Below are 18,342 nucleotides of genomic sequence, written 5' to 3' on the forward strand. Positions count from 1 at the left end.
AAGTTAAACAATTTAAAGGCAATGCTACCAAATAGTAATTGAGTGTATGTACACTTCAGACCCACTGGGAATGTGATGAAAGAAATAAAAGCTGAAATAAAGCAGCTCTCTACTATTATTCGGACATTTCACATTTTTTAAATAAAGTGGTGATCCTAACTGACCGAAGAAAGGGAATTTTACTAAGATTAAATGTCAGCAATTGGGAAAAACTGAGTTTAAATGTATTTGGCTAAGGTGTATGTCAACTTCCAACTTCAACTGTTTCATCCCGTAATTCTCGCTCTTTTTATCCACACACTGTATATTTCCCCCTCTGTATATCTCCCAGTTGTATCTCCCTTCCATATATCCCCCTTATATATCCCCCTGTATGTCCCTCCCTCCTGCCCCCCACCCCCTTTATATCTCCCTCTTGTATATCCCCCCGGTATATCCCACCCTTTGTACCCTCCCTGTATATCCCCCTGTATATTCTCCGCTGTATACCCCCTGCATATCCCCCCATACATCCACTCCCATATAACCCTTCCCATTTATCCCCCCATATACGTCCCAGGGAATATACTCAACCAGTATAGCCCCTCAGGGATACCCCCACCCTCTGTAGATCCCCCCCCTGTATATCCCCCATATATCCCATTATTTTTTATCCCCAGCCTGTATATTTCTCCCTCTGTATATCCCCCACCCCTGTATATATCCCACTTGTATATCTCCCCCCTGTACATCCCCCCCATATATCCTCCCCTTATACTGTATATCGACCCCCATATTTATCCTCTGCTGTATATCCCCCCTGTATATCCCCCCTGTATATCCCCCCTATATATCCCCCCTGTATATCCTCCGCTGTATATCCCCCTGTATATCCCCCCTATATATCCCCCCTGTATATCCTCCGCTGTATATCCCCCTGTATATCCCCCCTGTATATCCCCCCTATATATCCCCCCTGTATATCCTCCGCTGTATATCCCCCTGTATATCCCCCCTATATATCCCCCCTGTATATCCTCCGCTGTATATTCCCCCTATATATCCCCCCTGTATATCCTCCGCTGTATATCCCCCCTGTATATCCCCCCTATATATCCCCCCTGTATATCCTCCGCTGTATATTCCCCCTGTATATCCCCCCTGTATATCCCCCCTGTATATCCTCCGCTGTAAAACCCCCCTATATATCCCCCCTGTATATCCTCCGCTGTATATCCCCCCTATATATCCCCCTGTATATCCTCCGCTGTATATCCCCCTGTATATCCCCCCTATATATCCCCCTGTATATCCCCCCTGTATATCCTCCGCTGTATATCCCCCTGTATATCCCCCCTATATATCCCCCTATATATCCCCCCTGTATATCTCTTTCTGTTCTTGTGAAAACCATCCAGTAAAAAGGCAACATAACTTATTTAAGTCAATAGATGTTTCCTTCTCTTTCATTGATGAGCTACTCACATGTAACACTGCTATTGGTGGGCACCACCAGAGGGCTGACGCGGGCATTCTTGACGATATCTTGCCAGTGGATGGTGTCTGCATGGCACAGGAACTTATTCTGGTCGACATACACACCGCCTTGTAGGATCTCTGTGGGATAGGAGAAAACACAGAGAAACACATCAGGACAAAGTCCTGCCCCATGAACAAAAAGATGCACGCACACACATGGACACACGCATGGAGGCACGCGCACACACACACACACACACACACACACACACACACACACACACACACACACACACACACACACACACACACACACACACACACACACACACACACACACACACACACACACACACATACATACACACACACACACACACACACACACACACACACACACACACACACACACACACAGAGAGGTGTAGTGTGCACCATTAGATATGAGAGAAACAGCTAACGGAGACCTCAGCCCTGACTCCTCCATCCTCCACCAGATATATTTGATGGATGAGGTTTTTAGAAGGTCAGGCAGACAAATCCTTGTCTTATTGCTGTTATTATTAACCATAATCTAGTTTTGTTGTTTTTCCTCTCTCCTCTTCCTCATACCAACAGACACACGCAGACATGCCACGCAGATACACACACACACACTTGCACGCACAGACACACAAACACACCGCAGCAGACATAAACATAGGAAATAACTATGTTACCCCCCCATGATACCAAATCCATCCAGCCTGGATTTTAACCCACAGCCAGCTAGAGAGAGAGACAACAACAGTAACACGTTTGTAATTTCATATTTCATCAGGGGAGGGAGGAGAGGATGAGATTATATCCTGGCTGAGTCCCAAATGGAACCTATTCACTATGGGCCCTGGTCAAAAGAAGTGCAATAAAGGGAATAGGTTGCAATTTGGGATTCAGCCCATCTTCTAATATTGATCATACTGTCCACCTCGGATCAGAGAGTTTACTGGGGCTGGAGGCGATCCAACCAGTCTCCTCTTTTCACCCCCACTAACTTCCATTCTCACAGTGCAATATTGTGTTCTCTGATTGGTTAACAGAGGGCAGCCCCGATTATTCTCATCCTGGGATCCTCAGACAGAGTCTTTATCAAACCTATTATAGACTATTCTCAAAGAAAGTCCTTGTCAGACCTAATCCAGACTCCAGCCGAATATAAAACAAAATAAAACTCCAGCTTGTTGCTAGAAGATTAGCATTATTTACAGAGCTGGCTTTCTCTCTCTCCACAATTGTGTGTGTGTCAGTGTGTGATGGGGGAGTCTATCTCGATCTCCCCACAAGCAGATCAGCGATGTACGGTTGAAACAGATGAGCAGTATTCATAACCCCTATGGCTGGCAGAAGCCCCGTAGCAGAGTGTGTGTGTGTGTGTGTGTGTGTGTGTGTGTGTAACCTAACAGTACCCGTAGCAGCCTGATTAAAGCATACTCCACAGATGATTGGAGGTGGTGTTAATATGTTTTCTGCTTCTCTCTACGGGAGGGATGGAACCTGGCGCTCATCACGGAAATTAATTCTCAGCCACGCTATGGGAGGGATGGGAGGGAGGGACGTTCCGCTAGGGTACGTGTGTGTCTGTTTGTGTGTGTCTGTGTGTGCGCGTGTATGCGTGCGTGCGTGCGTGTGTGTGGCACTCACAGCACAGAGGAGGAAGGAGCAACCGCTGCTCATAGGCAAACTGGGCCGTGCAAGAGACATATAAACACTACCAAACAAACACAGCACAAAACCTCAGCATGACTTCCCTGACCCCCAATGTGTTTTTATGGACAAGAGGAGAGGCAATGTGGTGTGTGTGTGTGTGTCGGTGCATTAGCACATGGTTGACTTGTCTCTTTGAGCATGGATGACCCTCTCTGTTTGTTCAGGCTCTGCTCAGTGATTCAGATTCCCTAGTTTTTAAACATGTACGTCCGACAGATAGGAGGAATGTGGTAAAAGCTTGGTAAGAACATGACCAGTATCCGATTGTTGTCACAACATTAAGACCCCCTAAAAATATAATTGTGGGAATTATTGTTAAGTTTTTTTATTTTATTTACTCTCACATTTTCAAGCAGTCCATTTATAATTTTTCAACGGTGCTAAACATTTTAGGTTTTTTTTCTCACCTGAGTAGCATCGTTTCACAGCCAAAAGTTAAATTAAACCATCTAGTGTTCAGCTAAATAATAACACTATGAAAAATACAGGTAGCCTGGTCAAATAATTAACATCCAATCACATCCACCCGCCAACCCGCTCTTTTACTCTACTGCTACTCTGTTCATCATGTATGCATAGTCACTTTAACCATATCTACATGTACATACTACCTCAATCAGCCTGACTGTATGTAGCCTCACTACTTTTATAGCCTTGCTACTGAATATAGCCTGTCTTTTTACTGTTGTTTTATTTCTTGACCTACCTATTGTTCACCTAATACCTTTTTTGCACTATTGGTTAGAGCCTGTAAGTAAGCATTTCACTGTAAGGTTGTATTCAGCGCACGTGCCAAATAAACTTTGATTTGATTTGATTAACCGTTACTCTCACGCGGGAACTCCACTAACTGTATGTAGCCAAACATAGCTGCTGCTCATGTTGGTATCTGTACTGATGGCTCAAAAGCCATGACAGGGAGACATAGTGGAGTGGTAATGTGTGTGCAAGCAGTTGCTCCCGACACCAGTTGGGTACACTGCAGCATCCACCAAGAGGCTCTTGCTGCCAAGGGAATACCTGACAGCTTGAAATATGTTTTGGACACTACAGTGAAAATGGTCAACTTTGTTTAAGCAAGGCCCCTGAACTCTCGTGTATTTTATGCATTATGCAATGATATGGGCAGCGACAATGTAACGCTTTTACAACATACAGAAGTGCACTGGTTGTCAAGGGGAAAAGTATTGACACGTTTTTTTAAATTGAGAGACGAGTTTGAAGTTTTCTTTACTGACCATAATTTTCACTTTTTCTCACCTGAATGATCTGAATCTAGTATTACAGGGACTCTCCACAAAAATACTTTCCGAAGGCACTATAAAATATAATACAAACAAATAAAATACAGCTTAACGCATATTGCACATTCAAAAACAAATATACACAATAGACACAAATTGTAGTGAACCAAAACAAACACATTCTTCATTATAAAATTCCTCTGTCCACTGCCTGAACTGCCCTAGGGACCCCAACGCATCTATTCAAAATGTATTTTGGAGATCATTTCAAACATATAGAGCAAGAAAACTAAAGCATGGCTCATCTAACTTATCTAACTAAAAGAGTCTCCGGAGTTAAACAACTCCGTGAACGGGTGTGATAACTTTGAATTTGAAATGTTGACAGTGAAGTTAGGTGTCTGAAGCTTTACAAGGAGGGCCTTGTAAAACAAAAAATAATGATGTGGTCCATGTGACTTCAAAAAGATCCAGCCGACCGTTTGGTAAAGACTTCAGTGATGAGTAGCGGGCATCCAGGGGTTTAAGAGGAGAGGCAGCTGCAGTTTGAGAAATAGTAACATCATAATCAAGAGCAGGTTGAAAGGTTGACTGGACAATCTGCTTCCTGCTGACTAGAGAGAGGAGAGACAAGATCTGGTTTTGTCAACAACAAAAAAACAAGCACACTTTAAATCTTAGTTTCTTAACAAGCTCATTTGTATGTTTTTTAAAAGATGAATCGTTGTAAAATACCAAAATATGTGTTTGCAAGGACTGGTTCAATTATAGTACCATCCAACGTGAGAAGATGCAATCCCTCCGAGACAATCTTACAAGAGCTTGAAAACAACATGTGTTTAGTGTTGCCCGTATTAAGCACAAGTTTTAAATCAGTTAAGGCTTCCTGCACAACAGTGAAATCAGAATGTAGCCTTGTCACAGACAGGTCAGCTGTCGGGGCAATTGCATAGACAATAGTATCATCCGCATATCAATGAAATGTACAATTTTTAACAGACTAATAGCATTTCTATATGTAATATATAATAGCATTTCTATAAATTGTGAAAAGAACAGGTGCTAGTATCAACCCCTGCATAACACCTTTATGCACTTCAAGAAATGCAGACTTAACCCGATCAATCACGATGGCCTGAGTTCTGTCATTAAGATAATCATGAAACCAAGTGCAGGCGTCAGAGCCCAGGCCAATCGAGGACAACTTGTTCAATAAAATAGCATGATTAACAATATCAAATGATTTTGACAGGTCCACAAACAAGGCAGCACAGTTCATTTTAGTGTCTAAAGCATTGACAATATCATTAACAACTAACGTGGTAGCTGTGATAGTGCTGTGCACTAGCCTAAACCTAGATTGATATATAGTCAACATACCATGCTCAGAAGTTGCTTATTTACCAAATATTTGAGAATCTTGGCTAGATATGGAAACCTGGAGATGGGACGATAATTATCAAGATCAATACTATCCCGCCCTTAAGGAGTGGCAGCACATAAGCGGTTTTCCATACTTTTGGAATATTTCCTGAGCCAGCAATGAGGAGGGTAGGACACTTGAGCAGACCCTACTCCAGTTGGTCAGCCCCTGAGGATTTCTAGGTATAGCAAGTAAGGCATCAATTACTTATTTTTCTGTGTATTGCCGAAATGCAAAAAAATTCACTACCATTTTCTGAGTCAATCTGCAAAATTCAAGAATCAGTGTTGAGGCCACTCTAGGAGATTGAAGGGTTAGACAGTCTTTTCAAAAAGATAGCCAGTAACTTAAAAGGTATATCTGCTAGCTAGCTTTGGCAACTAATGTGCAGCGCGATATAAGATGCAGCTAGAATTGCTTGTAGCAACAACGCAGCAGCACACACAATAACCCTTGATGAAAAATTGCTACCTTGAAATTGTTACCTTGAACAGACTGTAATAGCAGCTAGCGTATCAGCATTGATTAAAGAGGCCTGGAGGCTGCTAAGTAGGTTTTAGTTCCAAAAAGCACCCTGTTCCCTATATAGTGCACTTTTTTTGACCAGGGAATAAGGTTCCATTTGGGAGGCGAAATGGTATCTATTCACAGGCACTCAACTATAACATTAAGAATACTACGGCTAACCCCTAGGGGATGAAGAACATAAACCAGAGCAGCCACAGACCAGATAGAATAGATAACAGTAAAAAAAAAATTTTTGGGGGGTATTTTCTAACTAATCGTTCATGGAGAGAATTCATAATTAATTGTAACTTTGTTACATAAGCCAAACATGCAAGCGTACGCACCTGCACACACACACCCGCATGAACACACACACACACACACACACACACACACTCGAAAAACAACGGCAAAGTGGTGCAGACAGATGGCGCCTTGCTTTGAGCCCCTACTAAACATCACAGTTTAACCTCTTGAACCTATAGGGATGCTGTGTCATTATTGGATAAAAAGACGTGCCCGTTTTAAGCGCCATATTTTGTCATGAAAAGATGCTCGACTATGCATGGAATTGACAGCCTTGGAAAGACACAACTCTGACGTCTCCAAAACTGCAAAGATATTATCTGTGCGTGCCCCAGAACTAATGCAACAGGCGAAACCAAGATGATGTTTCATACAGGAAATGCCTCGGATTCTGAAGGCGCTGTGTTCCAATGTCTCCTTATATGGCTGTGAATGCGCCAGGAATGAGCCTGCGCTTTCTGTATATTCCCCGAGGTGTCTGCAGCATTGTGACGTGTTTGTAGGCATATCATTGGAAGATTGACCATAAGAGACTACATTTACCTGGTGTCCCGCCCGGTGTCCTGTGTGCGTAATCAGTAAGTCCATGCGCGTTCCATTTCTTCAGAATTGAAAGTAAACTGCCACGATGGATTTTATCGTCGATAGATATGTGAAAAACACCTTGAGGATTGATTCTAAACATCGTTTGCCATGTTTCTGTCGATATTATGGAGTTAATTTGGAAAAAAGTTCGCGTTTTAATGACTTTTAATGATATTTTGAAAATCTGAGATGACAGTGTTGTTAACAAAAGGCTAAGCTTGAGAGCAAATAGATTAATTTCATTTCATTAGCCATTTTCATGAATAGTTAACGTTGTGTTATGCTAATGAGCTTGCTGATAGATTTACACAATCCTGGATACAGGGTTTTTTTCATAGCTAAACGTGACGCAGAAAACGGAGCGATTTGTCCTAAACAAATAATCTTTCAGGAAAAACTGAACATTTGCTATCTGAGAGTCTCCTCATTGAAAACATCTAAAGTTCTTCAAAGGTAAATGATTTTATTTGAATGCTTTTCTGTTTTTTTGTGTAAATGTTGCCAGCTGAATGCTAATGCTAAATGCTACGCTAAATGCTACGTTAGCCATCAATACTGTTACACAAATGCTTGTTTTGCAATGGTTGAGAAGCATATTTTGATAATCTGAGATGACAGTGTTGTTAACAAAGGGCTAAGCTTGAGAGCTAGCATATTTATTTCATTTCATTTGCGATTTTCATGAATAGTTAACGTTGCGTTATGGTAATGAGCTTGAGTCTGTATTCACGATCCCGGATCCGGGATGGGGAGATCAGAAAGGTTAAAACATTGTGTGTTTTTTGTAGTTTTCTTCTCTCATTTTCTTAATCCGTTAGTTTCAGCAATACTTCATACACCCGGGCAGAACTATTGGAAAATTAATAACTTACTCACCGTCCACCCGAACTTCCCGAATTCCCGGAGACGGCGTAACAATGGGCTAGCCATTTCGGTGAGACTTCGGGCTTCCTGAGAGTCCAACCAGAGAGTAGGAAGCGGAGACACCAACGGAGAGGCAGACGTGGCGGGGTCTTAGTGAGATTAAGGCGCCAGGTGACCCGTCCTCCATTACCAAGCATACTACTCGCCAATGTCCAATTAATAAACTTGACGAACTCAGAGCGAGGATCTCCTTCCAGAGGGAAATCAGATTCTGCAACATACTCTATTTTTCTGAGACTTGTCTCTCCCCCAACATCCAAACGATTTATATACAACCAGAGGGTTTTTAACAGTCTTTTGAGCGAACAGGAAGCGAGCTGTCTCTGGCAAAATCAAAAGTGGTGGGCTCTGTTTTATGACCAACAACATTGTGACGGGTGAAACATACAGGAACTTGCGAGCTACTGCTCTCCCGCTTGGAATACTTGGTTATCAAATATCACCATGTTTACCTTCCAAGATAGTTCTCAGGGATTATCGCCATGGCTGTGTACATCCCGCCCCAAGTGTACACCAAAAATGCTCTCAAATATCTACATTGGACAATGAACAAACTGGAGACTGTATACCTGGAGGCAGCGTTCATTGTTGTGGGGGAGTTTTACAAAGGTAATTTGAGGTACTTGCTCCCAAATTATTAATAACACATTGACAGTCCTACTTGTGGAAATTCAGCACTTGACCATTGCTACATGACATTTAGACACAGGTATAAGGCTATCTCCCATCCTCCTTTTGGTAAATCTGACAATGATGCCATTATGTATATCCCCGCCTAAAATCAAAGACTCAAGAGGGAAGTTCCAGTGGTCAAGTCCGCACAATGTTGGTCCAACCAATCAGAATCTACTCGCCAAGACTGTTTTGATCACGTGGACTGGAAACATTTCCGGGTCGAATCTGTTAATTCAGTCACCGGTTTCATAAAAAAATGCATAGATGACGTGATAGCGATAGTGACTTTCAAAACTTACCTGAATCAAAAACTGTCGATTGATGACAGCCTTGTAGGGAAACTGAAGGAGCGAGACGCTGCTTATCAACACGGCAAGGTTGCTCGGGACAATAGTATGGTTAAACAGTACAATTACGACCTACTCAGATTGATCAAGATGGCGAAACACAAGTAAAGGGACAAAATGGAGGAGCAATTCAGCGGGTCAGATACAAGGTGTACATATGGCAGAGGCTCCTAACGATCACAGATTTAAAAAAAAAGCAGTCATCAAAGCCACCCTACTTTTCTCACGCTTTGTGCACAATGACAAGGGCTATGTACTTACGGTCTCCATGGAGGACGTATGTAACTCATTCAAACGTGTTAACCCTTCGCAAGGCTGCCGGCCCAGACAGAATCCCTAGCCTCGCCTTCAGAGTATGTGCAGACCAGCTGGCTCTTGTGTTTTCAAACATTTTTAAACTCTTTCTAGCTCAGGCCACTACCCCAACCTGCTTCAAGATGTTCACTATTATCCCCATGCTCAGGAAAGGGAAAGTAACTAAACTGAATGACTAGCACTCACCTCCGTCATCATGAAGTGCTTCGAGAGGATGGTCAAAAACTACACCACCCTGACACACTCGACCCTCTCCAATTCGCCTACAGCCCTGACAGATCCACAGGCGATGCAATTGTCATTGCACTACACACTGCCCTCACACACCTGGACAAAAGTAATGCATATGTGAGGATGCTGCTCATTGACTACAGCTCAGCCTTAAATACCATAGTGCCCTCTAAGCTCACCACAAAGCTCATAGCCCTGGGACTGAACTCCTCCCTCTGCAATTGGGTCCTGAACTTCCTGACGGGCCGCCCCTACACTGATTATGAACACTGGGGCCTCACATGGGTGCGTCCTCAGTCCCATCCTGTACTCCCTGTATACCCATGATTACGTGTCCTCACACAGTTCCAACTCCATTATTAAGTTTGTTGAGACACCACAATAGTACGCCTGATTACCATCAACCACGAGATGGCCAACAGGGATGAGGTAGGCACTCTGATGGCATGGTGCCAGGTAAACAACTTCTCCCTCAACAGCAAAACAAAGGCGCTGGTTGTGGACTTCAGGAGAAACCAGGCTGGGCACGCCCCCATCATCATCAACGAGGCCGCCTTGCAGATGGTCAAAAACGGCAAGATCCTCATCGTGCACATCGCCGAGAAGCTGAAATGGTCAAACCACATGGACACCGTGGTGAAGAAGGCACGTCAGCAACACTTCAACCTCAGGATGCTGAAGAAATGCAACCTTTCCCACACAGTGTTCTTTCTACAGGAGCACCACTGTCAGGCTGCATCACGTCCTGGTAGGGAAACTCCACCGCTGTGGACCAAAAGGCGCTACAGAGGGTGGTGGGCTAAGCCGAGCGCACCATTGGGTGCACACTGCCTGCCTTCCAGGACACATACAACACCAGGTTTTGCAGGAAGGCCAAAAAGATAATCAAGGACCCAAGCCACCCTAGCCATAGCCTGTCCTCCCTGCTTCCTTCACTCAGACGCGGGCAGTACAGGAGCATCAGGGCACCCCCCCTCCCTCCTTGCTGCACCCCTTATGTATTACCGTTCCCCCACCCACCCCGCAATGGACAATTATCATTGTTATAGAGTAAATATGTATATTGTATATTACTCTTCCATTCACTCCCTACTTTCCCCCTGCTGCTCCCCCACGAACATTCCCCAATGGACTCTTCCCCTGCCCCCACCACCCAATGGTAATTTATCATTGCTACAGTAGTAAATGTGTATATTATTGTTATTACTATTATTATTATTGTTACTATCAACATTTTGTCTCATTGACTTTCACTGTACCCTACAACTACATCTGTATCCCTGTACATAATAAACTCGAATCTAAAGACAAAACATACCAACAAAAGTACTGTAAAGGAAGACAGTCCTAACTCTCATACACAGTATACTGTGTGCCTTTGATTACAGTACCTACCATGGCCTGCTACACACTGTGCTGGTAGTTGCTGGAAGTTGGTGTATGTTGGTGTTTTCTCATATCTAACGGTGCACACTACACCTCTGTGTGTGTGTGTGTGTGTGTGTGAGTGCGTGCGTGTGTGCGTGTGTGCGGTTGGTAGCGGAGGCCTCTGTTGATTGTTTAGTGGGTTGAGAATGGACTCTTAATTAGCCAATTCACTGAGCCTGTGTTCCCAGCTATGCCTGTTCCCCTGAGCCAACCACACACACACACACACATCTTTACACTACAATGGTATGGCAAAACATCTCTTCAGCCTCCCTCCCTTCCTCCCACATCTCCCTCCCCTACTCCCTCCATTCAAAACAGACCATCGGAGGAAAATAATAAGAAATGTAAGAAAGCAGAACAAATGTATGCAGCCAATTATTCCAAGGGGTAAATGCTCCTTCTGTTTTTTAATTGCAGAGTGGCAATGAATTGTATTAACTCTGGGAGGCAGATATGAAACTTGGCTCGTGCGGATCGAGTAGTTGGAATTGGAAAAGGCATTAATGGCCACTTTAGAAAGGATGCAAATCATTATCTTGTTGTTATTGTGCTCTCTAATACAATTATAAGGTGAAGATCATTCAGCGCAGAAGCTCTACATGTATGTTTAATGTGAGGTCATTCTAGTGTGGGTGTGTGTGTGGACGTGTTTAACTATTCTTGTGGGGACCAGAAGTCCCCACACGAATGGTAAACTAACAAACAGTTCCCCAACTGGGGACATTTTGTTAGTCCCCACAAGGCGAAATGCTTTTTCTAGAGGGCTTAGGGTTAAGGTTAAAATTAGTGCTAGAATTACAATAAGGGATAGGGTTTGGAGCTAAGGTTAGTTTTAGGTTTAGGGTTAGGGTTAAGGTTAGGGTAAGAGTACGGGTTAGGGTTAGGTTTAGGGTTACGGGTAATGGAAAATAATATTTTGAATGGGGACTGAATTCTGTGTCCCCACAAGGTTAGCTGTGCAAGACCGTGTGTGTATGTCTGTGTGTGTGCACGTGTGTGTGTGTGTGTGTGTGTGTGTGTGTGTGTGTGTGTGTGTGTGTGTGTGTGTGTGTGTGTGTGTGTGCGTGTGTGTGTGTGTGCACATGTGTGTGTGTTTTCCAAACCTGCCTCATACACCACAAATTCCCTCCATTATTGTTATGTGAAAGTCTTAACATGATAAATGAACAAAGAGAAAACAATACCTTGAAAAAAATCCATAAATGTATCATTCTTGTGCAATACTAAATGCCTAGGTTTACCTCCAATGTACTCTCTTCCTACCATACCTTTGTCTGTACATTATGCCTTGAATCTATGCTATCGTGCCCAGAAACCTGCTCCTTATACTCTCTGTTCCGAACGTGCTAGACGGCCAGTTCTTATAGCCTTTAGCCGTACCGTATCCTACTTCTCCTCTGTTCCTCTAGTAATGTAGAGGTTAATCCAGGACCTGCAGTGCCTAGCTCCACTCCTACTCCCAGGTGCTCTCATTAAAATCTGTAACCGTAAAAGCCTTGGTTTCATGCATGTTAACATTAGAAGCCTACTCCCTAATGTTGCTTTATTCACTGCTTTAGCACATTCTGCCAACTCGGATGTCTTAGCTGTGTCTGAATCCTAGCTTAGGAAAACCTCCAAAAACCTAAAACTGTCCATACCTAACTATAACATTTTCCGGCAAGATAGAAGTGCCAAAGGGGGCGGTGTTGCAATCTATTGCAGAGATAGCCTACAGAGTTATGTTATACTATCCAGGTCTGTACCAATACATTTCAAGCTTCTACTTCTAAAAATTCACCTTTCTAGAAACAAGTGTCTCACCGTTGCCACTTGCTATAGACCACCCTCTGCCCCAAGCTGTGCCCTGGACACCATATGATAATTGATTGTCCCCCATCTATCTTCTGAGCTCGTGCTGCTAGGTGACCTAAACTGGGACATGCTTAACACCCCGGCCATCCTACAATCTAAGCTTGATGCCCTCAATCTCACACAAATGATCAATGAACCTACCAGGTACAACCCCAAATCCATAAACACGGGCACCCTCATATATACTGTATCATCCTAACTAACTCACCCTCCAAATACACCTCTGCTGTTTTCAACCAAGATCTCAGCGATCACTGCCTCATTCATTGCCTGCATCAGTAATGGTTCTGCGGTCAAACGACCACCCCTCATCACTGTCAAACGCTCCCTAAAACACTTCAGCGAGCAGGCCTTTCTAATCGAACTGGCCGGGGTATCCTGGAATGACATTGACCTCATCCCGTCAGTAGATGATGCCTGGTTATTCTTTAAAAGTGCCTTCCTCACCATCTTAAATAAGCATGCTCCAATCAAAACATTTTGAACCAGGAATAGATATTGCCCTTGCAACTTTTCAGGGAAGTTAGGAACCAATATACACAGGCAGTTAGGAAAGCTAAGGCTAGCTTTTTCAAACAGAAATTTGCATCCTGTAGTACAAACTCCAAAAAGTTTGGGGATATTGTAAAGTCTATGGAGAATAAGAGCACCTCCTCCCAGCTGTCCACTGCACTGAGGCTAGGAAACACTGTCACTACTGATAAATCCACAATAATTGAGAATTTCAAGAAGCATTTTTCTTCGGCTGGCTATGCTTTCCACATGGATACACTTACCCCGGTCAACAGCCCTGCGCTCCGCACTGCAACTCTCCCAAACCTCCCCCACTTCTCCTTCACCCAAATCGAAATAGCTGATGTTCTGAAAGAGCTGCAAATTCTGGACGCCTACAAATCAGCCGGGCTAGACAATCTGGACCCTCTCCTTCTAAAATGATCTGCCGAAATTGTTGCTACCCCTATTACTAGCCTGTTCAACCTCTCTTTCTCTTTCTCGTCTGAGATTCCCATAGATTGGAAAACTGCCGCGGTCATCCCCCTCTTCAAAGGGGGAGACACTCTAGACCCTAACTGCTACAGATCTATATCTATTCTACCCTGCCTTTCTAAGTTATTTGAAAGCCAAGTTAACAAACAGATTACCGACCATTTCAAATCTCACCGTACCTTTTCCGCTATGCAATCTGGTTTTAGAGCTGGCCATGGGTGCACCTCAGCCACGCGCAAGGTCCTAAATTATATCATAACGGCCATCGATAAGAGACATTACTGTGCAGCCGTATTTATCAACCTGGCTAAAGTTTTCGGCTCTGTCAATCAAAACATTTCTATTGGCAGACTCAGCAGCCTTGGTATCTCAAATGATTGCCTCGCTTGGTTCACCAACTACTTCTCAGATAGAGTTCAGTATGTAAAATGGGAGAGCCTGTTGTCCGGACCTCTGGCAGACTCTATGGGGGTACCACAGGGTTCAATTCTCGGGCCTACTCTCTTCTCTGTATACATCAATGATGCCGCTCTCGCTGCTGGTGATTCTTTGATCCACCTCTACGCAGACGATACCATTCTGTATACCTCTGGCCCTTTTTTGGACACTGTGTTAACTAACCCCAGCCATCCTACAATCTAAACTTGATGCCCTCAATCTCACACAAATTATCAATGAACCTACCAGGTACCTCCCCAAAGCCTTAAACACGGGCACCCTCATAGATATCATCCTAACCAACTTCCCCTCTAAATACACCTCTGCTGTCTTCAACCAAGATCTCAGCGATCACTGCCTCATTGCCTGCATCCGTAATGGGTCAGCGGTCAAACGACCTCCTCTCATCACTGTAAAACGCTCCCTGAAACACTTCAGCGAGCAGGCCTTTCTAATCGACCTGGCCGGGGTATCCTGGAAGGATATTGACCTCATCCCGTCAGTAGAGGATGCCTGGATATTTTTTTTAAATGCCTTCCTAACCATCTTAAATAAACATGCCCCATTCAAGAAATTTAGAACCAGGAACAGATATAGCCCTTGGTTCTCCCCAGACCTGACTGCCCTTAACCAACACAAAAACATCCTATGGCGTTCTGCATTAGCATCGAACAGCCCCCGTGATATGCAGCTGTTCAGGGAAGCTAGAAACCATTATACACAGGCAGTTAGAAAAGCCAAGGCTAGCTTTTTCAAGCAGAAATTTGCTTCTTGCAACACTAACTCAAAAAAGTTCTGGGACACTGTAAAGTCCATGGAGAATAAGAACACCTCCTCACAGCTGCCCACTGCACTGAAGATAGGAAACACTGTCACCACTGATAAATCCACCATAATTGAAAATTTCAATAAGCATTTTTCTACTGCTGGCCATGCTTTCCACCTGGTTACTCCTACCCCTGTCAACAGCACTGCACCCCCAACAGCAACTCGCCCAAGCCTTCCCCATTTCTCCTTCTCCCAAATCCATTCAGCTGATGTTCTGAAAGAGCTGCAAAATCTGGACCCCTACAAATCAGCCTGGCTAGACAATCTGGACCCTTTCTTTCTAAAATTATCTGCCGAAATTGTTGCCACCCCTATTACTAGCCTGTTCAACCTCTCTTTCGTGTCGTCTGAGATTCCCAAAGATTGGAAAGCAGCTGCGGTCATCCCCCTCTTCAAAGGGGGGGACACTCTTGACCCAAACTGCTACAGACCTATATCTATCCTACCATGCCTTTCTAAGGTCTTCGAAAGCCAAGTCAACAAACAGATTACCGACCATTTCGAATCTCACCATACCTTCTCTGCTATGCAATCTGGTTTCAGAGCTGGTCATGGGTGCACCTCAGCCACGCTCAAGGTCCTAAACGATATCTTAACCGCCATCGATAAGAAACACTACTGTGCAGCCGTATTCATTGATCTGGCCAAGGCTTTCGACTCTGTCAATCACCACATCCTCATCGGCAGACTCAACAGCAATGGTTTCTCGATTGATTGCCTCGCCTGGTTCTCCAACTACTTCTCTGATAGAGTTCAGTGTGTCAAATCGGAGGGTCTGTTGTCCGGACCTCTGGCAGTCTCTATGGGGGTGCCACAGGGTTCAATTCTTGGACCGACTCTCTTCTCTGTATACATCAATGAGGTCGCTCTTGCTGCTGGTGAGTCTCTGATCCACCTCTATGCAGATGACACCATTCTGTATACTTCCGGCCCTTCTTTGGACACTGTGTTAACAACCCTCCAGGCAAGCTTCAATGCCATACAACTCTCCTTCCGTGGCCTCCAATTGCTCTTAAATACAAGTAAAACTAAATGCATGCTCTTCAACCGATCTCTACCTGCACCTACCCACCTGTCCAACATCACTACTCTGGACGGCTCTGACTTAGAATACGTGGACAACTACAAATACTTAGGTGTCTGGTTAGACTGTAAACTCTCCTTCCAGACCCATATCAAACATCTCCAATCCAAAGTTAAATCTAGAATTGGCTTCCTATTTCGCAACAAAGCATCCTTCACTCATGCTGCCAAACATACCCTTGTAAAACTGACCATCCTACCAATCCTCGACTTTGGCGATGTCATTTACAAAATAGCCTCCAATACCCTACTCAACAAATTGGATGCAGTCTATCACAGTGCAATCCATTTTGTCACCAAAGCTCCATATACTACCCACCATTGCGAACTGTACGCTCTCGTTGGCTGGCCCTCGCTTCATACTCGTCGCCAAACCCACTGGCTCCATGTCATCTACAAGACCCTGCTAGGTAAAGTCCCCCCTTATCTCAGCTCGCTGGTCACCATAGCATCTCCCACCTGTAGCACACGCTCCAGCAGGTATATCTCTCTAGTCACCCCCAAAACCAATTCTTTCTTTGGCCGCCTCTCTTTCCAGTTCTCTGCTGCCAATGACTGGAACGAGCTACAAAAATCTCTGAAACTGGAAACACTTATCTCCCTCACTAGCTTTAAGCACCAACTGTCAGAGCAGCTCACAGATTACTGCACCTGTACATAGCCCACCTATAATTTAGCCCAAACAACTACCTCTTTCCCAACTGTATTTAATTAATGAATTTATTTTGCTCCTTTGCACCCCATTATTTTTATTTCTACTTTGCACATTCTTCCATTGCAAAACTACCATTCCAGTGTTTTACTTGCTATATTGTATTTACCTTGCCACCATGGCCTTTTTTTGCCTTTACCTCCCTTCTCACCTCATTTGCTCACATTGTATATAGACTTGTTTATACTGTATTATTGACTGTATGTTTGTTTTACTCCATGTGTAACTCTGTGTCGTTGTATCTGTCGAACTGCTTTGCTTTATCTTGGCCAGGTCGCAATTGTAAATGAGAACTTGTTCTCAACTTGCCTACCTGGTTAAATAAAGGTAAAATAAAAAAAATAAACAATTTTTTTTTAAAAACCTACAGATGAGCTTCAATGCCATACGACTCTCCAAGCCCTCCTGTTCTCCACTCATTACCTGTATTAACTGCAGCTGTTTGAACTCGTTACCTGTATAAAAGACACCTGTCCACACACAGAATCAAATAGACTCCAACCTCTCCACAATGGCCAAGACAAGGAAGCTGTGTAAGGACATCAGGGATAAAATTGTAGACCTGCACAAGGCTGGGATGGGCTACAGGACAATAGGCAAGCAGCTTGGTGAGAAGGCAAAAACTTAGTAGAAAAAACGCAATTAGTAGAAAATGGAAGAAGTTCAAGATGACGGTCACATACGCTCGGTCTGGGGCTCCATGCAAGATCTCACCTCATGGGGCATAAATGATCATGAGGAAGGTGAGGGATCAGCCCAGAACTACACAGCAGGACCTGGTCAATGAGCTGAAGAGAGCTGGGATCACAGTCTCAAAGAAAACCATTAGTTACACACTACGCCGTCATGGATTAAAATCCTGCAGCACACGCAAGGTCCCCCTGCTCAAGCCAGCGCATGTCCAGGCCCGTCTGAAGTTAGCCAATGACCATCTGGATGATCCAGAGGAGGAATGGGAGAAGGTCATGTGGTCTGATGAGACCAAAATAGAGCTTTTTGGTCTAAACTCCACTCGCTGTGTTTGGAGGAGGAAGAAGGATGAGTACAACCCCAAGAACACCATCCCAACCGTGAAGCATGGAGGTGGAAACATCATTCTTTGGGGATGCTTTTCTGGAAAGGGGACAGGACGACTGCACCGTATTGAGGGGAGGATGGATGGGGCCATGCATCGCGAGATCTTGGCCAACAACCTCCTTCCCGCAGTAAAAGCATTGAAGATGTGTCGTGGCTGGGTCTTCCAGCATG

General features: G+C 44.1%; 1 protein-coding gene across 1 annotated transcript in view; it reads right to left on the reverse strand.

Moving 5' to 3' along the window:
• The window catches only part of LOC118936582 (receptor tyrosine-protein kinase erbB-4-like), a 134,515-nt gene that overhangs the window by 81,415 nt on the left and 34,758 nt on the right, over window positions 1–18,342 (reverse strand). The window contains exon 2 of the mRNA XM_036959591.1: window positions 1,465–1,596. Coding sequence (XP_036815486.1) covers window positions 1,465–1,596 — 132 coding nt within the window. The remainder of the gene's footprint in view (window positions 1–1,464; window positions 1,597–18,342) is intronic.

The sequence above is a fragment of the Oncorhynchus mykiss genome, chromosome 22, assembly GCF_013265735.2.
Source record: "Oncorhynchus mykiss isolate Arlee chromosome 22, USDA_OmykA_1.1, whole genome shotgun sequence".
NCBI lineage: Eukaryota > Metazoa > Chordata > Actinopteri > Salmoniformes > Salmonidae > Oncorhynchus > Oncorhynchus mykiss.